The sequence below is a fragment of the Halichoerus grypus genome, chromosome 14, assembly GCF_964656455.1.
Source record: "Halichoerus grypus chromosome 14, mHalGry1.hap1.1, whole genome shotgun sequence".
Lineage (NCBI taxonomy): Eukaryota > Metazoa > Chordata > Mammalia > Carnivora > Phocidae > Halichoerus > Halichoerus grypus.
Window position 1 is genome coordinate 43282900 of NC_135725.1, and position 24578 is coordinate 43307477.

Here is a 24578-nt window from a genome sequence, read left to right on the forward strand (position 1 = left end):
GCAAGACGTGTCTAGGAGGGAGGCACCAGGGAACTTCCCTCCCTCGCTTGAGCACTGTCCAAGATGAAAGTTTCTGGGTTGTTTCCCTTCGCTTCCTCTCACCCTCGCTCCCCCTCGGAGCCGCAGAGCCAGCAATTGTGCAAGAGGAGCCGGGCGTGCAGGGCGCGTATCACCAAGCGCATGGTACAAGCCGCCGGCTCCAGTGATTAATTATCAGTTGCCGCCGGCCTCGCACTAACACGTCGGCATTCCCGGCAGAGCCAGCACACGCAGCCGCCTGCAGCGCGGCCCGGACGGAGCAGCGGCTTGGGGAGGACGCCGCCGCTGCGCCCGAGTGTGAGTGCGCCGGCCAGCGGGCGAGCGGGCGGCCGGGCGGCCGGGCAGGCGGGCCGGCGAGTGTGCGGGAGCCGAGCCGGCGCCGGCGGGAGCGCAGGGGCAAGCGCGGACGCGGGCAGGCGGGAGGGCGGGCGGGCGGGCGGACAGGCAGCCGCGGCCGGCGCAGAGGAGCGGGGACCGGCCGGCACGGCCCGCCACGCACGCCGCCGCCTCCTCCGCGACCCTCGGCGCTGACAGCGATTCCTGCACAGCCTCCTCTCCGCAGGTCGGAGTCGAGCTGCTTCCAGCCCCGTGAAGTCAGTGGGGCTGTGCAGAGGGGCCCCTACATTTTATGGCTGTTTGGTTGCAGAACCTACTCTGAGATAGCAGACACTTTGACGAAGTGATTAATACAGACAGAACGATACAGTTTTTGGATGGTGGCCCTTTTTTTTTTTTTTTTTTTTTTAATTTTAAACACAAAACAAAGAAATAAAGTCCTCCCATGACCCAGGCTATCCTGTGAAACTTTGCAACGAATGCCTTTGCTTTCTTTTACTTCAGTATCCTTTCCCCTTTTTCTTTTAAGGAGCCCTCAGGGAAAGCATGAAGTAACCCTGCATTCCAACACCACAGTTATGACAAAACAGAGCCTAACTATTAAGTGATCAAATTTTTAAAAATGTTTAGAAAGAAAAACAACAGAAACAAAAGTCTGTATAACAATTCAAGGTTTCTTTAAAAAAAAAAAAGAAAGAAAGAAAGAAAGTAACTTACCTGTTGGGACATTCTGAATAAGAGGTTAGTATCAGCGTTTTGCCATGTCCCCATGAACCCTGGTTCAGCTGTAGTCGTTCTGGTTCCGAACTGCATGGAGTTGTCAGTACAGGAGTCTCTTAAAGTCAAGTCTCTTGCCCTCTTTGGCTCTCTGTCTCTCTGTGTCTCTCTTTCTCTCACATCCACTTCTGCCTCTTCTGACTGAAAAGTGAAGGTGGATTTTTTGAGCCTCTTGGCAGCCAGTAGCAGGAGTGTAGTGTAGTTAAGAAGCTGGCTGAACTGTGCATTTCATTTGGGAAGGGGGAGATTTGGGGGAGGGAGGGGGTCAGAGCTTCTTTCGCACCTTCTGCACAGATACCCCTATCATTTATGCATAGATTGTGACTCCCCGAGCTTGCCTTGCTCAGTTTAACAGCTGCCTGTCAGGTGTGCAGGCAGCACTGGAGACCCAACCATCAGCCTCAAACTCTCAGCCACTGCATGTCATTGGATAGCAGAGCTAAGAGTCAACTGCACTGTTCCACTGTCAGGCACCGAATGACACCCTGCACTAACCCCTCTCCAAACACACAGACAGACACACACTTATGCACACTCCAAGCAGCACCATGATCACGGACGGCACACAGGGTGAGGAGAAGCTGAGGCCCTTCCCAGGGAAATCTTCCCAACAATGCTTTCGGGTATAACATGCAATATCAGTCTTCACTTTAACGTTTGTAAACTGCTCTGCTTAAACATTTTTTTTTCTAATTACACTGGAAGAAAGAAAAATATTCAGCTGTAAGAGAATGTTAAGTTGGCTCAGTTGTTGTCTAAATGTTAGCTCCTAAAAGTCATATACTATGTGCTGGGCTATTTATAACCACATATAAACTCCTAGAGAAAATAATGTACATAGAAACTTGACCTTCCACTCTGAAAAGTAAATAAATAAACCTAGCAGTTTTTTGAACATAGAAGATGCACAATAAACATTTGCAAAATAAATACAAAGTATTTAACATCCAGTTTCTCCGGTCATTAATTATTAAATTGGATGATAAGTAATAAGAAATGGAATGGCAAGGAAAAAAGTGTACCTTTTCTTATAGCTCACAAACAGAAAAAAATCCTTTGTTAAAGTTCCTGGATGAAGCATCTACAATATCCTTTCAAATCATAAAAAAGAAAAAGATGAAGAAAAAAAGCTTGTCCCATTTCAGGGAAAAAAAGTAATGAATATAAAAATTCCATTTTTCATTCAAGATCTCTACGGAAAATTCTATAACCTTTTCATGCCTGATGGAATATAACCCAGAGAGCATGTTGTATTTTTAATTAAACCAGTTTTAAAACAAAACATCTATTTATTAGTGTTTATCTACCTTATTTATGGAAAAGCAGAACTGAACAAAATGCACTGTACATAAACAGTAACTCCAAAATGGAAAGCTAAATTCATGTCATCTCATAAAAGTAGTCAACAGGAAAAAGCCATCCTCCTAAACTTAAAATGTAAGGAACATTAATCTTCAACCACCTACAAATATCGAGGACAAATGTACCACTCTCCTTGCTCCTTCTTAACTCAAGAATAACAATAAACCTTACTCTCTGAAACAACAAAAGAAACAGAAAAGAGCTTCAATGGCAGCTCTGTGTCATTAGTGGACAATGAGAAAAGATGAGAAAACGTACACTATGTTGACACAAATGTGCCTTCCCCTCTAGAACCGACATCTCCTGAAAGCTTTTCTGTTAAACTTCCCTCCGGTTCACCACCATTAAGCACAAAAAAGTCTCAAAAGCAGCAAATTCAATATCTGAGAAGAAACAAACAAGAACCCAAAGAATTGTTGCCTTAAAATATATGAAGTCCACCTGTGGTCAATAAAAATATTCTTGAGACGGGAGGGCAGGAAAAGCCCCTATGAGTCAATTGTCAACAGTGACTGTACCTTTACAGCTAGCTATTACCCACTTAAACTCCCTCTAAAATTTGCTAGCCTCTTGATTTCTGAAGTGGCACTCAGTGCCTCAGTCAAGCTGCCTGCTCAGCTCCTGACCTTCCCACTAATGGCTGTTATTTGTGGGAGGCTTAAGGACACTGTCAATAGCAAGCTTCCTCCTCGCTCCTCTCAGGCTCTGTTGTATCGCTTTGCCTGCGTGTTCTCTCTCGCCTGCCTCTTTGCTCTCCCGCTCTCCCCCTCCTTCCTTCCTCTCTCCTTCACTCCCTCTTCCTCTTCTTCTAGCCCCCACCCCTTCTTTCTTTCAGTCCTCTAGTCCTCTTCTTTTCTAGGTATCATTCCCCCAACACCCCGCCCCAACCACACACACAGACACACACACAACACAAAAATCAACTGGCATGCAGCAGCAAGCACCTGCAGTAATAGACTCTTTTATTAAAACTGTTATTCTGCAAGACTTGAAATTCCCCATGGACCAGGCCATGTCAAAGCCGATATAATTAACTAGAGGCTCAGCAACGGATCAATTACCAGACAAGCAAGTGATAGTGAAATCAATGAAAGATCATCAGCCACATTATCAGTGTTGCAACTCATTAGGGCAAAACTGAGAAATGTGCTCAAAGCGAGCCCAAGCAAGGTGGCATTACAAAACAAAGGGCTAATTTGGAGACCCTGCTGTGAACAATCTGTAACAGAATTAGCCTTTTTTCCCCCTAAACTGCACAGCTCCGTAACTAAATGTGACAGACTGAGAGAAGCAGTTTATTAAGACACCAACCCCAAGTTTATTTAGTTCATAAACTCTCTCCTAGAAAATCAATACAGTCTGTACAGGGTTATTAGGCTGACTAGCTAATACATCCAAATCTGGTCTGCCCAGCCAGCAGTCTTCTGACAAAATGCTACCCAGCGTAGGCAAACTGAGCTCTTTCAGATATCAAGGCTTGAGGTTGCTCGAGATGAAACAGGTCTGCAGTGTAACTAGGACCCGCATATCAGTGCCAAGGCACAAGCCTCAGAAGCACCAGGATATCTTTCTAAGGTTTAAAATTTTTCACAACAAATCTATCATACAGTACACTGCACTTGCTAAATGGATCTGATAAAACAAAATTTTAACTGGTTTGTAAGACTAGTTTACAAAGAGGACAAGCTTTATAAGAGACAACAGTTAACCCAAAGTCTTAACAATAAATGAATCAGTAAACTAAAACAAAACCTCAAGCGTATACACACGCTGTGCTTTGCAGATTTTAAATTTGGAATATTCGTTATTAAATCAAGTTTTGAAAATACATATTAGACTCCTCTAGAAGTCCCCAAAATACATGATTTGAACTTGCCACTCACTGCCACATATAAACACAGCATGAAAGTCTTTGATCTTAGGCTAATTTTCTATCTAGCAAGAAAGGCACAGGTTACAAAAAATAAACCTACAAGGCACAAAGAGGACTTCTGAGTTTGTCCAGTGGCTCAATAGTCTGTAGATTATGGAATAGTTGTCTGGAATCGTTTGGATTAAAGTTATTTAAGGCTGGGGGCGGGGGGTGGAGGTAGGCATCACTTACATAGTAATCACTTTGTACTGCCCTGATTCCAAGTATTTCAGGTTAAAGAACTACAAATATTAAAGGCTATGTGCTGGCATTCCCACATTTACTGATTGTGAGCGGTGGACCATGGAATTTAAGAATACACCAACTAGGTCCAAATGGCAACCAAATTATTGAAGACATTATGGGAATGTGAATACTTCCACCTCACAACAACACATAGCAGATACACACTTACAAAAAGTAAGAAACTCAATGCAGTTTACAATGTTAAAACAGACTGGAGAACTGTCAGAAAAAACCAAAGACAACAATTTTTGGAAGTGAATTCTGATGTTCATGATTTAAAATGTTTTCACATTTAAAATGTTCCAAGAAAAGGATTACACTATTAACATGACTTCAGTATACTGGCTCTAAGACACTAAATCCTAAACTTCAAAACAAAAGTCCTTATTTTCACAGGACTTTATTAGAATTCAATTTATAGATTGCCACAAATAAACATTTTTCCTCTAATTTTTGAGCTGCTACCTTAACAAGCATTTCATAGCTCATGTTTTTAAGTAATCTGTAAAAAGTTAGATACATACATATATACACATACATATTCTAAACCTATACTATAGATGCCAATGTTTTAGATAGTAATTAAAAGTTGTAATTACAGAGAAATTATATTTTTTAAAGGCTTTTTGCATATAACTACATACTGTGCATGTACCCTCAATGAGATCCAATTAGTTGCAAAGAATTTGCATTTCAGTTAGTATGGGATAACAAGACTATAGGGAGGCACAATGCAATTCCACCAGCAGAGTAAGAAAGTGTGTTCTTTCTTGTTAGCTCTGTAAGCAATAATTCCCACAACTGACTGTTTAAAATGTTACTGATCTTTTCAATATTTGGGTATCGAGGTAGGTTTAAGTTTTTCCCTCCATTAAAAAAAAAAAATCACAAGTTGGTGCAAATATCAGCCACAATGAATACTTAACAGAAACAAATGAACAAAGGATTTTGTTTTGTGTGTATGTTTGTGGGGGGGTTTTTTGGTGGGGAGATATTGCATACCTTTTCTTTTCCTCTTAATACTTACTGGTAATTTCTTTTAAAAGCACATTGCTTTCTTAAAATAAGTTCCATAACGGGAGGCAGGGCAACCTCACTGGAAACAGTTCTATGTAAATATATATGGTTTTGTGATGGAGGCCTGTAGTTAGTACACTGAGAAAGTGCTCAAGGATTTTCATTTCTTCTAGTTATGTTTCCAACAATGTAAATCCTAAGCAAATATCAAATAAATGTATAATTTATATACACAGTATAACAAGCATCTCTAGGACTTCTGCTGGTTCACGGAACAATACCTGTAATTCCCTGGGTTCAGTTCAGCAGCTGTTAACAGATTCTGTAATCTGTAATGACAGTAAACTGGCCTTTGCTCTTCTTTTATTCACTATTCATTTTCAAGGCTTGGTTAAGTACAGAGCTGGGTTAAAGATCAGTGGTTTTTCATGTGACACATGCTGGTATTCATCTAATGGCTTGTCAAGACAAAACTGTCCCTGTTCTTGCCAAAATAATAAAAATGACGCTCCACATCGCATGACAATCAGCACTTCCTTATGGCAAAACAACTCAAGCTTTTGTAACTCATTTACTTTATAGAAAAAAATTTTTAATAACTGGCTGCCTAATCCTATATGTGGAATTAGGTTGTCATTCTCAAAGGAGATTTTTTTAAAAAAAATGTTACGTATGGCCTCTCTTAACTCTAAAGCAACATGTAAACTACTTTCTGATCAAATCAGACTTTACCGTATAAAAATAATGCTGAAGCTACAAATTCGTATGGCATTAAGGAATATAACTAAATATATGCAAATTATGCAGAAGCAGCAGGCTGGGCCCAGTCACAGAGGTGGGGGGAACCAATTGAGGAAATGTCATTTTTCTTGAGAACAAAGTATGGGACTTGCTTTGCAACATCTGTTGGGCTGTGTGAAATGTTAACAGATGTCTTAAGTGAAAAAAGGAAGAAGAATTAATAAAGGAAACCTCCTCTGAACAGATAATCCACCCAAATTTCCATATTCCTAAGGAAAAAAGTTGACAGCAACCTTTTCCCCTTGTGAAACCTGCCATCCCCACTTTATTGTGTAAAGTTTCATTTTCTATGTGAAGTTAAGGGATAAAATTTTTTGACTCACTAAAAAGAATAAAGTAAAACTAACAGTTATTTCAACTGAGGTTTTCCCTTTGTGAATAATTATATCATAATCTAAGCTGCCTCTTTGCCCTTGAGTCAAATATGTAATTTGATGGGAGGACAGTGAAAAGTTCACCCCCTCCCTAAAAAAAGAGCCACACAAAAAAATGAAATATTACCCTACTGTGCCTGCATGTTGGGGGAAAGGAAGGAGGAGAAATTAAAAGGTAGTTCTTAAGGTAAAGTTGTAATATGAACAACATCTCTACACATTAAGGCGTCCATCGTTGCAATCGGGGTTCACCTATCATTTATACCTACATCCCTGCATTCTCCACACATTCCTACTTTCCTTCCATTACTAGCCTAGTGTTCTACAGCAGTATAACCCAATGATCATTAAGAAAACTTCTGGAATACACTAGTTGGATCCTGGTATCTAAATCTTTTTTTTTTAAGATTTATTTATTTGAGAGAGAGCACAAAAGCACCTAGGACAGAGTGGGAGGAAGGGAGACAAGCAGATTCCCTGCTGAATCCGGATCCCAGGACCCTAAGATCATGACCTGAGCCAAAACCAAGAACCAGACACCTAACCGACTGAGCCACCCAGGAGCTAGTATTTAAATCTTAAAAAAATTGGAAAACTTTTCTTTCTTAGTAAACAGTTTTCATTCATGTTTCAATGTATTAGATGATCTAGCCAAACATGAATGAAGCAGCCTTGAATCCACATTAGAAAATGATGCGTACATACCAACTACTGAATCTAACCTAGTGTCTGCTTATATATTCTATAAATCTTCCTCTTTGGAGAGATCTCTTCTATTGCTTATGCTCTTAAAAACTCAGGACGTAAGTATGGGTTAACAGTTCATGGATTACCTAGTTCAAAACGCAGTTAAGGATCTTTACAGATTCAGGTGAAGGAAGAAAAAAATGTGTTGTCATCTCTGATTGCCAGTCTCAGCCTCTCTCTCCTCTATGAGATTCTGCTTTAAAACTGTATGTGTTCCTTCGTGTTTACAACTACACCTTCTCCAGATGGCTCTGGCAGCCTGGGTTGGGCATTTCAACATATAGAAACCTCAGCCAGAATAGCCGGAAGATTTTAGGGGACAAGATCATGGTCCAAGTTGTAAATAGGACATGCAGGCATGCTTTTGGTTTTGGTTAGTTTTTGGCCAAAGCATTGTGGGTGCTAAATGCTCTGGTGTGTACTCACAGGAATACCACATCAGAGCCTATGACAAAAAGTAATAGTAATAAGTGCTATACCAAAAACAAAACAGAACAAAACTGATCAGTTACACCGAGGGAGAAAGCTTGTGCACTGAAAACATCATTATGTGACCACAGACCCAAAGAGGAAATGATGCCTCCTAAAATAAAATTTGAATATGACACAAATTTAAATCAATTTAAACAGTGGCACAAACACCCCCCTTAAGCAAATAATATCTAAAACCTTCGTCTTTATTATTATTATTATTATTATTATATTATTATTATTGCAAAAGGGAGAATCTGTTCTGGTTGACACTTGTCTCTGTACCAACTAGAACAACCAACGTGATATAGCATTTGCTGACAGCCTAATCAGGGGCTCAGTTTCAGAAAAACACATCAAGGATATACCGAAATGCCATAATCCCTTGATATCCTATGAGAAATTTAAAAATTAGAAGATTTGGGTAGGGTGTGGTAGATGAGGTCGTTTATAAAATATTAGGGAAATGATGAATACTTTAGAATCAAGATGTTTGCAGATGCAAAAGCATCTGAAGTCAGCATGAATCTTAAACCTCCAAAAGATCAAACATTTTACCTACCCTGTTTTGGCTTTAAAAAAAACCAAAATGACTTTATATGTCTTCTCTCAGGTCAAACATTGACAATGGCTTCTTTCTACCATAACCTAAAGTCAATGTTTTATGAGAAAATCTTCTAGAGGAAAAGAACCAGCGATGTATTTCCTTAAATGAGTATTAAAAAACAGGCTGGGGAGCATCCAGTGGAGAATTACTTCTGTATGACCGAAAAAAGTTGCAAGGATTGTAAAGATAGTATTAATTTCTTCATTTACTTCCTTCTAAAGTCTATGGACGAGGAAGCTTGCAGCCCCACTGAAGATGTCATAATAATAGTTTAAATTACTGTCAGGAAGGAAGATTGAGACTCACAGTCACCCAGAAAATCCAACACTGTTTTTAGAGTTATCATTGAAAAAAGCAACTCTATTGATGGTAACCCCTTATATGAAATTCACAAACCCAGAAAACAAACATAAGAAGTGAAATCCTGGGGCCCTTGGGTGGCTCAATTAAGCAGCCGACTTGATTTCAGCTCAGGTCATGATCTCAGGGTCCTGGGATGGAGTCCTACTTTGGCCTCCTGCTCGTTGGGGAGTCTGCTTGAGATTCTCTCCCTCTCCCTCTGCCCCTGCTTGTGCACACACACACTCTCTCTATAAAATAAATAAATCTTTAAAAAGTGAAACATCAACATACCTGAAGTTCCAAAATCTTTGTAAAACCACAGACTATTTTATATTCATACATATTTAAATAGAAATGTTGGACTAAATTTGAATGAACCTGAAGACAGTTTCCAAATTAAGAAACCCAGAAGATGTCAGAAACTCAGAAGAGCAAGTTAAACATAGGAAGAATTAACAGTGGCTTAAATCTATCCAGTACTGACCTTCGGTGGGGGCAGTGGCAGCAAGAGGCACAACGAAAGCTTCTAAGGTACGAGTAATATTCTGTATCCCCATCTACCTGGTGGTTCTGGGTATGGTCACTTGGTAAAAACCCATCAAGCTACATACACATATCATTTGCACACTTAAAAAAAAAAAAAAGGAACGGGAAAGAAAGAAAAGGAAAAACAAGAAAAAAGAACAGCATGGAAGAGAAAGGGAAGAGACAAAAGACCGCAGATATTTATCACAGTCAAAAATTAATCAAGTAACTGCCACTATGCGTACTGCTTGCAACAGTTTCTTCAGAGGTAAGAAGGGTTAGCCATCAAGTAAATACCTGAGTTTCACAGAATGAGGATGAATGTGAAAGGCAGTAAATGGGTGGGAGAAAGAATAATTAGGTGAGACATACCTTCACTAGGCAGTACAAGAGTATGAGTGTATCCAAGTGGCTTAAATGAAAAAGAACATCCTACACAACATAAGATCCTGCATAGGGCTTGCGGGTTGTTGCTCTTTGAGCCTGTCCTATGATCTGTAATTATGACTATTGGGGGTAGGTAATTTGGGGTGGGCACAGAATGTGCCCATTCAGAGATTGGGAAGGAAATTCCAGATACCCTGAAAACAGCATTACTTGGAGGTACGGAGTATATCAAGACAGATTTTTCTTATTGCAAATATAACATACTCCTCTGACCCACCCAAACACATCTTAAGTGTTCCAGTCCCCAAGGCTGACAGCAGCCAACTGTTAAATAAACAAACCCTGGGCAGAATGGAAGTAACAAAGAGGGAACAACTGAGTAATTTGCTAATTGATAAGGGATACACTTTTACCCTGACTAGCTATATTTCTCACTCACTTTTCTTCCATTTATTATAAAGAAGGACATTTTAAACATTTTTAGCCACCACTAGGGAATACTGATCAAAGTCCTACTTGCCAAGTACAAGAAGGTGTGGGGAACATGAAAGTTAAGGCACAGTCCTTGCTCACAAGAAGTTTAGAGTCAGTACAGAAGATAAGCCACGTATAAAAACAACCTTAATAAAACAGAACGTGATAAGAGAAGCAGCAGCAGAATCCCACACGACTTGGAAAAGGAGATTCCTTCCAGCTGGTGTTGTAAGAGAAAGTTTCTAAGCAGAGGCAGCTTTTGTGCCGGAACTGAAGAACTGGTAATATTCCTAGAGAAGTGATCCAATGTGCCTGGAAGATAAGGTAGGATCTATGTAGAGCAATGATGAACGAAAGGGACTGACTGGTCAATAAGAACTATTATTACTGTAAGGGGCTTATACTCCACTATAAAGAGTTGCTATTTATCCTGTATCCACCAACAAGTCATAACTGCTGAAAGCTTCTCAGCAGCAGCAGGGTATGATCATTACTGTACACACTAAGATTTATCTGGCAACGGCATGACAGACAGACTGAAGTGTGAAAAGACAGAAGCAAAGCCACCAATTAGGAAGCTGTTATAATAATCTGGGTAAAATGATTACAGGCACTAGGGCTGGGGGAAAAAAAGCAGATACAATATAGAGATAAAACCCAGGGGACAAGAATGACTGAGAAAACCGTGGGTAACAAATGAGAAGAGTCAAAGATGACACGAAAGTTCTAATACTCTGAGCATGGGAAATGGTAGAAGTATCAACAGAAATGGGATGAACTAGTTTGTGGGACGCTAAGTCTGAGCTCAGGTTGGGGAAATAGATCAAACCAATGACAAGGCAACTAGAAAACTTCAGAAAACAGATTGACACTGGAGTTATCAGATCTGGGAGCCATCTACAAAGAAGTGACACGTGAGGTAGAAGAAGGCCGAGGTTAGCATCTTGGGGAACACCTATGCACTGGGGGAAGAAGACAGAAGGAGCAGTATTAACAAGGGCATTACGATGGTCCAGTGTTCTGTTGTTTTTTTTTTAAGATTTTATTTATTTACTTGTGACAGAGAGAGATAGCGAGAGCAGGAACACAAGCAGGGGGAGTGGGAGAGGGAGAAGCAGGCTTCCCATTGAGCAGGGAGCCCGATGCGGGGCTTGATCCCAGGACCCTGGGATCATGACCTGAGCCGAAGGCAGACGCTTAACGACTGAGCCACCCAGGTGCCCCGATGGTCCAGTGTTCTGAATGACAAGAAGTCAGAGTTTAAAGAGGTAGAGTTTTAAATGTTCTAAAAAAACAATGCTATATTTATAGTAAAACCAAACATAGTAGTAAGTAGTAGTAAATATAGTAAGAGCAAAACAGAATGCATGGGGATGATAAATACCAAAATCAGAGTAATGCTGGAGCATGGGGGTGGGTGTTGGGGATGGTAACCTGGGGCTTCACGTGTATTTTTACATTCTAAGTTCTTATGTTTGGACAAATGGGTGTTCATTACACTGTTCCTCTTATATATCTGTGGTTGTAATATTTTGTAATTATATTCTGTGTCCTAAGAGAGAGCTCTTAATGGACAAATTGGTATAAAAGTTAGAATTCAGACTATAAAGGAGTTAAGAAGTAAGCAAATTATAAACACAAGGAGGCAGAAAAGGCAAAACGTTTTTTGGAGAGATTCTGCAAAGCAAGCAAGTAAGAAAAAGGTGATCTGAAAAGTCTGCAGGGCCTGGAAGAAGTTGTGTTAGTGTGTTGATAGTTTGTTACTCGTTACAGGGGGAAAAAAAATGTATCATAGGCAAAAGGGACAAAGCCAATGGAGAAAAGGATATTGAAGATCTAAGCCAGAGGGAAAATGATATAAAAGGGTCCTAGGAGAGAATGTGATCAAGACCACAAATAAAAAGGGTGCCCCTGAAGGGAGAGGGAAAAAAATTTTCTCAGAAACCAAAGGTAATCGATAGAAAAAAAATTCTGCCGTTAAAAAATATATGTATTGAGAGTGCTTGTGTCAGAAAGCCAATTTACTACCCATCTCCCCAACTAAATTCTCCACTGGTTGAAAAGGAAAGAGTTTTCTCTATCTTCGGTAATCCGGGGCCTAACAGAGTGCTTAACACACAATAAATGCTCCATAAATGACATCTGCATAAAAGAAGTGATCGTCTCAGAAAACAGTGACAAATCAAGGACTGGTGGGAAGAAAGGGTTGGGTCCAACTGGAGAAGATAAAATGAAACTCTGAATCAATGAGAAACGAATCAAAGAAATGGCAAGTAGCAGAAGGGATTCAGCCTTGGTTCCCACAAACTCTTGAGAAATTACAAGCAAGCGGACTGGGTTCAAGAAGCGTAGCTCAGATTTCCCACTTTCGGAAGCAAGATACTTAGAACCAGGAGGGAGTTCTTAATTCAAAACTGAAAAATGCCTTGCTCCAAAACACACACGCTAATAGGCAATAGCACATCGTAAATCACTGCCCTTATAAGGCATTCCTATAGCACATAGTTCTTATAAACTGAAACACTGAGAAGTGGTTTTTGGATGAAATTATTTAATATTTTATTTAGATGTCCCCTGATTCTAGGTGTTTCCTATGTAGTGTTTTTAAAATGTCTGTGAACATATTCCTGACTAATGAAATTCACCAAAGCAAACAAAAATCAAAAATCTTTATGCCATGTCACATACATGATTTGCATGAAGGAGTGGGAGATGTGGAAGAATGTCACTTCATTAACAGACACAGGACGGAGGAGAGTGAAGCTCCTCTCCTTACTGCCTGGTTCGAATCTCCAAGACTGCAATTGTGGTCCAAGTCACGCCAACCCTTTGCAAAATTAGTGAGGGCTGCATTAGCAGATCTGGGCACTCCGAGTCCAGAATCCCTCTAGAGAGCAGGGAAATGATGAGTTCCATCACCTGGCCAACATCAGCAACCGCCAGTCACCTCAGGGACTTGGACAAAGACATTCATCCGCTCCGCTGGCAACCACTACAGCCTGCCTTCCTAACAGAGTCCTTTCTGTGAGGACCACTGTCTAAGTGACCTGTCATAGAGCTTTATAAAGCAGCATTAATACTGTGGGCCAAAATGAGATTGATCTTTGAGCTTCGTGGTCTCCCGTTGTCAACGGTGCATTATAAAACCAATACTAAATACTTTATAAACAGGTCTCCCTACAGTGTATTAGAAAAACAGTGCATATTTCATGCCCCATAGTTAGGTAGCCACATATCCATCAGACTAATAAATTATTTATTAGGTGCTCAGAAGTGCAATAAGAGTCAATAAACTAACTTCTGAATACTTATAAACTACTATTTCACTAGAAATTGTACCTGAATGAGAGAACTAGCACACTAACTGAATGGGGGCCTGGAAATAATCCAGCTCTCTCAAGTGTACCATCAAAAGGAAGCACAGACCTTATGGGTGAGAAGAGACAAAATTGTGTGTCCTGAAAAAGAGTCTGGGTTATTGAATTTACACAGAGAGCACCACCCAACCCCATGTTCATTTCCTTTCTCTTCTATATAGTTTTCTCTAGTCCTACCAACCTTGGAGACAGCTCAGGAAAATAAAAATTGGTGGAAACACTTCGAACATACCCTGAATCAGTCCAGATGACATCCACCGGTAATGGTTTACACTTGACATCTCCAAAGAAACTAGACAATGGCTTAAGTGCACAAGCTTTCTGCTATCTGTATGGCTTGTAATTGAACATTTATGAATCTAACATTTTGTGTAGCATTTTTTTTCTGTTTTCAGTTAAAGCTCCCAAGACCATAGATGCCCTATGACACAGTCCTGATGCCCACTCCAACATCATCAGGCACCTCTTTCCTAGTTCCACCCCTCTGGAAAAGGACTTCTGTTCAAGAATGTGTTTCAGCCCTTCACGAAGGAATTCTTCAGCTAGGAGTTATTTCCCAAACTATCAGAGGCGTGGACCTTTGTGTAGTATTGTGGGTGCCCTGGTTTCACATGTTGGCCACATTAATACTGGAGATCAAGCATCTGTAACCCACAGCTGAGTGAGCTCCAGCCCCAAAGCACCCGCAAGGCCGGTGCCAATGCAAACCACTCTTCCCATCCCACATCTGAACCACACTGGTTTTCTCCAGGAGCCAGGGGATGAGATACAGTTCTGAAAATGAAGGTTTTGGGTTCTTTCCATTCACATGATGGGTATAGAGTGTTGAGAAGAATACTGCCAGAGGGACTGGCTCTTTTTTTGTCTCTCATTCCACACCAAGTGAATAAACCATAAAGAGGTTTACATGTCTAATGGTGTTCCAAAATCTCCCAGGGGGAAAACCTAAACGGATAAATATATAGATTCTTGCACCTTGTTTTCATTTTTTCTCCAAGAGTCTTATGGTTTTACCCCCATAGGCTGGAGTGTTTAAGGTTGAAAAACATTTTATGTGAGTAGGAAAAAAAAAGTAAAAATAAAGGAGAAACATGGCAGAGACCTGATTTCACATCACTTTCTCAAAGAGATCTCCCCCAAATCCTAGAAATAATGAAAGAGTTGATGTAAAAGTGTAAGACAAGACTAGTTTCTTGTATTACTTTCGCTACTACAACCACCACAGCTAAGATGATTATTCATATTAATGAGTTTGGTATGTAGACAAACTATAAAAGATGCAGTCTCTGACCTCAAGTACTTATCTCTGTCTTTTGGGATTTACTCCTCCTGCTAGATTTACTTTTATTCTTCATACCCTTGCCCAGAGGAAGTGATCATCACTCAGGACTTGGAGCATTTCCATGGGTGGGGTTTAACTATGGCAATGAGAAGTGAGGGAACTTTTGCCCTTGGACAGAGACAATGTTGGCCCCACAGCTCAGGATGTCTCGTCTGTAACAAAGAGAAATATAAAATCCCTGTGAAATTTTACACTGGCCTCACTAAGCTTTATTAGAAAAATCTTATAAAGTGTGAAAGCGTATAGTATTCCAGTGCTTTATCGCATCAAGCACACATACACACATACCGTATCACTGCACACAAATGAGCTAACATCAGATGATGGTCTCAACTCACTCTTTATGTTCGGTTATTTATGTTTTGTGTATGTACTTAGAGCATACGTAGGAGAGAGATCCATGGACTCAGTTTTGCCGAGTGGTTAAGTCCCCAAGTTCTACAGTCTTGATTACTTGGGTTTGAATACCTGTGGAACTTTTTATTAAATATGTGACCTTGGCAAGTTACTTAGTCTCTCAAAATGCCCAAATTCCTCATGTATAAAAAAAAAAAACAAACTGTTCACCCAATTGTGAAGATTAAATATTTTGATTAGGGCAAAAGGTTTAGCTGAGTGCCTAGAACATAAGCATTCAATAAATATTAGTTGCTATGTATACATATATGTGTAAAGAGAGATTTCAAACTATAAGCCACAGGCCAAGTTGTTTTGCTTGGCTTCCTTGCTGATGGTGTATGAGAACGCATGTATGTGTGCTTAATTATTGGTCAACATGTTAAAAAAAATCAAGACGTTTTAAATTAAAGTATGGCTTTCCAGCTGCTGGGGACGTAGCAGGAAGAAGCGAAACACGGAGGTTCAGGGAACTAAAGATAGTGCAACAGAAATCTGTGTTCCTTCCTGACAACATTCTGTGGCAGTGGACCAGAAGCTACTCTTTTCAGCACTATTCACAGATGAGCATAGTCTCCACCACTCCTCGTTGTCTTACACCCCAACCGTTTTCCTCAGTTCCGTGACTTGCTGGCCACTATGGCCGTTTGAGTTTGTGACTCCTGGCTATCGGTTACGCCTCATCAACCTGACACACATATATGGAAAATTCACGCACACATAAATGAAAGTCGTATTTAAAAAGAAAATGTCGGGCGCCTGAGGGGCTCCGTCGTTAAGCGTCTGCCTTCGGCTCAGGTCCTGATCCCAGGGTCCTGGGATCGAGCCCCGCGTCGGGCTCCCTGCTCCACGGGAAGCCTGCTTCTCCCTCTCCCACTCCCTCTGCTGTGTTCCCTCTCTCGCTGTGTCTCTGTCAAATAAATAAATAAAATCTTTTAAAAAATTAAATAAATAGAAAATGTCAAGTACCAAAACTATTTTCTATTATGTCTACCTCTGATAAAAATAACAATGAAATTCATTATGTTCCCTTTTGCATTTCCCTAAGCCCTATATATTGTTGTATTTATATTTATATATATAAACAGTGAGTAAACCCATTACCTGTCCCTTGTATCAAAAAATAAATTCATACTAAACATACAGGACAGAAAAAACACAAAGCTTGGCTTCCAGAGTCTGAGATACCTTCGCAGAACTGAAAGGCTATACCAAGAAAAGTCTGGAAAACTGATCTACTCTTACTGCTTTACTATGCAAACAAGGAAACAGAGGCAAAAATCAAAAAATGAGACGGTGGTAGAGCCTGGACCATTTTTGGAGGCCTGTGTCTAACTGCTTTTACATTAGTTCAAAGCAGTGGTCCAGGGAATCTAGCAGTGCGTAAGGATACTCTACAGACTTATAAGAACAGACTATTCTACTTCCAGGAATTGTGCAAGTCAGTTGACTTCACCCGGGCAACTTGAAATCAGCCATGGTGAGAAGACTTACACCACGGTAATCAGCAAATGCTACAAATCAGAGCGCCCCTGCCCCATAAACCAGTTTTTAAACATTTACAAGCACACCACTAGTTGAAATTCTGACATCTGCCTATTGGGCATCTTCATATGGTATATGTGATCATGTGTGTATCTTTGTACTTCTTTCTAGAGATTTGAGGATTTTGGTGGAGGGTATGAAGAAAATGAAACCAGACACTTAAGAGTTAAAGAAAATAAATCAGTGCATAAGTCTGAAATGCTTATTATGTACAAGGCATTGTGATAAATGTTACAGAAGATACAATTACAGTAAAATCTCAGCATCCAGAGCTCTTAGGAAATTAATCGTTTTAGAAGGACAAAGAGGCTGGGGAATGTTACTTTACATTTATTGAGCACCTGTCCTGTGCCAGGAAAAGCATAAAATATTTTTTTCATTTATTCTTCACAGGTCCTATAAGATAGTAGTATTGTTATTTTCATTTTGCCAATAAGGAAGTTGAAGCTAAGAGAGTTAAGTCACTTGGCTAAGGTCTTAAGTGTCAAAGTGGGGATTCAAAACCAAGTTGGTCTGATTTCAAAACATGTCTTCATCACAATATCTTACAATGCCTCTCAAGGTTTCTGCCATTTTAGATAAGAATTTTCTTAAAAGGTGTTGTATATCCACCCCTTTTTTAAACAGGGTAATTCTTGCTAATTAAAATTTTTCATTTTGTTTTTCTTGTTGTTGTTTTTAAGGATTTTACTTTTAAGTAATCTCTACACTCAACATGGGGCTCGAACTTACAACCCCAAGATCAACAGTCGCATGTTCTACTGACTGAGACAACCAGCTGCCCCATAAGATTTTTCATATTGAATATCAAATTAAAATGTAGTTATACCTTCAGGGCTTCTAAGGACTTGGCGGGGGCGGCTCTGTTTGTTACTGGAGGGGAAAAAGATCTCTGGGAATGCTCTATTTTTTAATTTAAAAATTTACCATTTTGGGATGCCTGGGTGGTTCAGTCAGTTAAGCATCTGCCTTTGGCTCGGGTCACATGGTCCCAGGGTCCTGGGATCTGAGTCCCACATAGGGTTCCTTGCTCAGCGGGGAGCCTACTTCTCCCTCTGCCTGGCTCTGAATGCTGTTCCCCCTGCTTGTGTTTTCTGACAAATAAATAAAATCTTTAAAAAAATTTACCATTTTATCCTTTTGTAGTTAGTTATAATTACTTCTTATATCTCAATATCTGCCTTCTTCCCGCTTCAAGAATTTGCTATTTTACTACGAACCTTTCCAAAGGAATATTAAGCAACTATTAACAAGAATGAACTAAAGCTATGATTATTGATAAGGAACATCTCCAAATAAATCATAAGAGGCAAGATATAGAAAAGCAAGTACGGTATACTACCATTCATGTCAAAAAAAAGAAAGGAGAAAACTTGTGGGGGGGGGTAATAAATACTTCTATATTTAGACTAAGTGATTTCTGGAAAAACTTTTAGAAATCTGGTAAATAGAAATTACTTCTGAGTAGGAATGGGAAATCTGTTTTCTCTATACACACTTCTGTACTCTTTTCTTACTTCTTATATTATTATATATTAGCAATTAAGAAAAAATAAGAGTTTTAGAGTTTTCAGGTTCTAAGCAAAATGTGGGGGGGATGACTTTCTTAGAAGTTTGATATCTAAGCGTGTATGCTTTGTTATATCTCTTCAGAATCTTCAAAAGCACTGCTTTTCCTGGTTCTCAAATGTGCTAATATTTTTAAGGTGTTAATATATAAGACAAGAGTCTCTAATTTCACCTGACTTATAGTGAAGTAGGTGATCACACATAAACACATGAGTTTTTGTAAAACATATAAATAACTATTCTCTCTTACTAAAGTAGAAATGCCACAAATCAGTATTTGTATTATCCAGCTAAAATGCTTCCAAGAGCATAATTTGGTCAAAAGAAGTTTATGAGTTGAGTTTCTTGAGCTAAGGAGAATATCAAAAGACAAAGAGAATATTCTGAATGGGTAAAGGGGCCTGAATAAAAGTAAGTGTAAGAAAGCACTGTTCCTTAGGTAAACGAAGAACGTTAAGCAGGAGATGAGGTTAGAAAGAGGATATACGGGCACACTGTAGACGCCTTGAAATTTAGGCTTTATGTTTCTGAACAGAAAAGTTAAATGTTGGAAATTTTCTTTTGTCTAGGAAGTGTGCAAGATGTATTAGAAAAGAGAAAATTCTAAGTCAGAAGTGTTCAATTAAAGGATTTGTGTTGTATTCAAGAATGTAAGTTCCAAGGGCAAGGAAGTTTATAGGTTTTTATCTGTTTATACCACAGGATTCTAAACACCTGACCCTATATATGGTCAGCACATCACAGAACATGAACACCTAAACACAAATTTTTGGTTTGTTTTTTTTTTAATTTTGTTAGTGTTATTTTGTTTTTTTTTTAAATCTTAAAGAACTGATGCTTAATAAATTTCAACTTTCAGGGAAAAGAAGGAATCAATGATAATGTGAAGATTTCCATTAGGAAAAATGGTGGAGGGACCTCCTAAGACTAACATTTAATTGTATGCATTAAACATAATTTGATATTTTACACATACATGTACTGTAGGGTTAAAATATTTCTACAAAAAAATATTCTCTGGGGGCACCTGGGTGGCTCAGTTGGTTAAGTGTCTGCATTCAGCTCAGGTCATGACCCCAGAGTCCTGGGATCGAGCCCCACATAGGGCTCCCTGCTCAGCGGGGTGCCTGCTTTTCCCTCTTTCTCTGCCCCCTCTGTCCCCCATGCTTGCTCTCTCTCTCTCTCAAATAAAATCTTTAAAAAAATATTCACTGAAGTTAATAAATGTCTAAACACTGGAATTATGTTCTATCCTTGATTCTCTACCATGCATGCCTGACTGGCATCTCATCCAACAGCATATGGCTTCACCACGCACTCAAAGACTGACCATATTTCCCTTACAGCACCTACTACGTTTGCCTTTCACTATCAAAATGTCATACATAGGCTATACATTTGACAAGGCAATCATCTATCCATGACAGATGGGCATGGGTATCCCTCCAGAATGCCTGGCTACCTCATCAGTAAATACAAGTTCTCTCTCAAACAAGCTTTAGAATCTGCCAGATTTCTGCAACTGAATATCCTTCTTACTTAGAACTCAGTATTTCTGATTTGGACCATGATAGTCTCTCCAAAACTGCTGCCTACCACATTTCACATTTTTTGTTAATGAACAATGAAGCCTCCCAACCATTAAGACTTAAAAGCAAACTCATGTCTGTTCCACCTCTATATTCTTACCATGTTTGGAACACTTGTATTCAGGGGTATTTAAGAAGATTGGTTGAATGTATAAGCACATGATTAATAAATGAAGGATCACAGCAACTTTCAGGAGTTTGTATACTAGGGAGAGAAATTCAGAAACTCAACAGCTATGGCAAGCATTGCTAATTGAGAACAAAACTTTTTTTATCCTCCTCACCCACCTTGGCCCCTCAAAGTGCTCACCACCAGTCAGTCAAAATTCACCCCCAAGATGAAATATATTTGTCATCCCTGAACTATGCCTTTTTAAGTTCCAACCTGGTATCATTTTAAAAGTTTTTTCAGGTAACCCCCAAGGAAAAAGTTTAAAACACTGATAAGGTCAAAACTAAATCCAGAACTACGAACTTACTTATAAAATATTCTTTCCTTTTGCATTTATACTTGGTCAAGATACCCGTACATTGTGAGCACTGGAGTGCTGTGTGAAGAAATGTAAAATAAAGAGCTCAATCTTCCTCTGTGGTCTCTTCAGCATACAAGTGGTAAATGCCTTCAAGGAAAATGTGGCACCATATCTAAGAGATCAGCAATGAAATCTCTCCAAAAAAGTCCATCTCTGTTCTCTTTTCCAGACATCCCCCTATCTCTCAGTTTCCCTTTCACTGCAGATTTATTTTTCTCAAAATAAAAATAAATAAATATCAAATACTATGGAGACACTTGTCCAAACAGCACACAAGTAATCATATAAAAATTGTAACAATCTTTCCAGAAATAGTAACTCAATCAAGATGAAGTCCCAAGCACCATACTATGTATATATTTTTAATAAATTTATTTTTAAGTTATGTTTAGTCTGATGAAATCACTAAAAGATCCAATTTTAATGTAGTGGGGCTTAATTTCTGTCTGAAGACAAAATTAACTGCTCTGTGACATTTCTAAGAATTTTTAAAAATCAGATCTTTTAAGAAATAAGAGAAAAGATGATAAATTTACCTTGTCACATTTTGCGGCAAAAAGAAAAAAACCCAAAAAACCCTAAATGGGAAGGAATTGCATTTCAGAATGTAAGTTGTTTTGGCTCTTTTTGTTTTGTTCCATTTTGTATAACTAGTGCCTGAACATGACGAACAAAATACAAACTGCTAGGAAAAATAGGAGGGTACAATATTTTCAAAAGCTTGCACTTCCATCTTGGATAGTACCAAGTCTACTGCTTTAAATACAATTAAGTATTACCTGAAACTGCAGCTTCCAGGCACATTAAAGACTGTGTCTTCACAATATTAAAACAACTGATCAATGAAGTCAATGTGTTGGGGGCAGTAGTAAGTCAAATGAGATGTCTCATGCTGCTGTAGACAAAATAACCAACTGACTGAAGCTGTGAATTAGCAGTTTCGTCTTAGAACTAAAATTCTCATGCAGTCTTAGAGAACAAGTCATTTTTACAAATTACTTGGCAATCATGCATTTCAAAGACAGCCTCTCAAACAGCCAGATTTTTTTTTTTTAATTACAAGTTGTAATCTGTACACTTTCTTTCTTTTCTGGATTCTATCCTTCTCTAAACCAATGCATACCGTCGACTAAACAAAATCTCAACCATCTTTTCTAAAAAGAGAAAGAAAAAAGAAAGTCTAATAATTGGCCCTCTCTGTACCATAACAAAGACATAGCGGGAGGAATATGAGCTGGTAACTCTGCCAAAGCTAAATGTATTCCACATGGTTAGTGGCCAGTGAGCTTTGAAAAAGGGGGAGAAAATCTGACACTTAACGCTTCAACATGAACATAACCTACTAGATCCACTCTCTATTATGATTCCAGATACACATCTTAATAGTGATTAAAATGTATGGAACTGCACAGAGCCTAATGTCAGGAAGTTTCCTTGTCCCGTAATATCATGTCAATACCCCAGGTCAAATATAACATGACCACTAATGGTCTGGAAGCAAAGCAGATGACCTGAAACTACATATTTTATTTTAACAGATCTCACAGACTCCTCTTTGAATGGTTGTGGGACCGACACGGCAGAATTTGAACATTAACAAAGGTTGTTAAGGTAAAGCTTAATCCCAAATGTGTTAGCATAAAACTACCTACTTCAGGAGATTTTAGAGTATGTTTTATTAAATCCTGAAATGCATGTCCTGGTAAATTTCTGTACAAATCTGATTTACAAATTCCACCGAAAATGTGCCACAGCTGGCAGAATAAATTACGACAATAAATCATTATTAAATAACTGTAAATCTTTGTAATGACATAATGCCTAACTAAAAAAGTATGCAGAAGTGAACATCCGGTAGAAGAAAAGCACTCTTCACACAAGAAAACAAATTACAAAACTTACCATGCCAACACCACAATATGATTCAGTGACTAAACAGGGAAATAAAATTCACATAAATAGTACTTAAATCTGCACTGGAGTTGTGTTCACTATTACATCGAAACGAATTGTTTGACAAGGGGTAATGGGCTCAAGTCTCTGACATTAGCGTTCACACTGCCAAAGGGCAAGTCTTACACGTACATCTGCATCCAATATTTTGCTAGACAATAAAAACATACCCCAGGTATCCATCAGCAAGTCCAGTTTGCCCCTTCTCTAAAGCTTTATAAATATCCCATAAAAAATAATGTTTTCCCACTACCACACTCCCCCCTCCATGTAGAATACCACCCTACTTCAAAATAAACTTTTTGAAAAATATATGTAGTTATAGTCTTCTTGACTGGAACAGATGGATAGTTACAATAATCCATTACTTCTGATGTCACTTGAAGTGAATCACTCCAAACGTCCCTGCCTTACTTAGATCTCCCAAGCCTCCATTTGTCAAAGTGCAGACACTCGGTACTTGTGTCGCAACCAACAAGGCACAGTGCTCCAGCCAAGATGAGCTCCAGCAAAGCGACAGGCCCCAAAGTGCTGGCTTAGAGCATGTGATTGTTTCTTTAGCCTCTCGGGAAGGGTAAATTATTAACCGACACTTTCACAGCAGAAAAACTGTCTAAGATAAACCCATTAAAACAGTCTACCAAATATTTCACACTGTCAGTTAGTAAAATCTTTGTCCAAGTCATTACTGCCCACTCTTGTCTGTGTTTATATTTCAGTTCATAGTCACTACTCTTCATAAAATGAGAACATGTCTCTGAATGCCATCTCTACCTGTTTTTCTGTTTGCCAAACCCCAGGTGGCAAAGTGTCTCTCAATAAGGAACCTCTCTGCCTTTTCCAACAAGTGCAGAATTTACTAATAAACGATTCAGGAAAGTTGCTCCCAACTCAACACCTACAAACTGAGCTATCCAATAAAATAAAGGGCAAAAATGGTTTCTATTTTAGTGTAGATCAAAATACTTTCGCCAATATGAATATGGAAATATTTTTCCCCTATATTTCATTTTCTAATTTGTCTTCAATTACAGGTACAAAAAACAATCCCGTTTTCAATGTGCAACAACTGCTTCATAAAGATCGTTATTAAATGCATCTACCCAAGAAACACTTGGGCCCCACAGTGATGTACAGTTGACCCTTGAACAATGTGGGGGTTGGGGTGCTGACCCTCCCACCCTCCAAGCAGTAGAAAATCTGTGTGTAAATTCTGACTCCCCCAAAACCACATTCCTAAAAGCCTACTGTTGACCAGAAGCCTTACCAATAACATAAACAATCAACACATATTTTGTAGGTTATATGTATTATATACTGTATCCTTACAATAAAGAAAATGTTACTAGGCTGAGAAAAAAAATACTAAGAAAATCATAAGAAAGAGAAAATACATTCACACTACTGCATTTATCAAAACAAATGTGCATATAAGTGGATCTGCACAGTTCAAACCATGTTGTTCAAGGGTCAGCTGTATTTCTTCCCAACAAGATACTTCTCCCTTCCTCTCTACTTCCATCTGCACAAAGCCATTCTCTGCATCTTGCCGACCCTCATGGGAGAGCAAAGATTGTGCTGTGGCCTCAAAACCTGGCACATTCCAGACCCAATAAATGAACTAGTAAAAGGATACCTAACTCTGTGAAGGGGAATAAACATCTAAAAGAAACTGAAAACATTTCCAAATAAGCAAGAGTTCAAAAAGAGAGACCAAGGCAGCATGCGAAGGCACACGGACCCAAAAGGAGAGGGTGGAGAACATGTATGGGCACAGGAAAAGGAGTCAAGAGGAGACCCGAGAGACTGAAGAGAATGTACAATGTACAAAAGCAGTTTAGCTTACAAGAGTGTGTG

The 24578-nt window shown here is 39.2% G+C and overlaps 1 protein-coding gene and 1 long non-coding RNA gene across 10 annotated transcripts in view; one reads left to right on the forward strand and one right to left on the reverse strand.

Moving 5' to 3' along the window:
* The window catches only part of BNC2 (basonuclin zinc finger protein 2), a 429802-nt gene that overhangs the window by 291491 nt on the left and 113733 nt on the right, over positions 1 to 24578 (reverse strand). For 7 of the 9 annotated variants that reach the window (XM_078061248.1, XM_078061246.1, XM_078061247.1 and 4 more), the window contains exon 2: positions 1093 to 1293. In XM_078061248.1, coding sequence (XP_077917374.1) covers positions 1093 to 1293 — 201 coding nt within the window. Of the gene's footprint in view, positions 1 to 1092; positions 1294 to 24578 lie in introns of those variants that run through there. The other 2 variants (XM_036124358.2, XM_078061250.1) reach the window with 2 other exon arrangements.
* On the forward strand, positions 72 to 1083 carry LOC118555916 (uncharacterized). Its single transcript, XR_013443614.1, has 2 exons — positions 72 to 336; positions 905 to 1083. It is a non-coding gene; the product is annotated as an uncharacterized LOC118555916 (long non-coding RNA).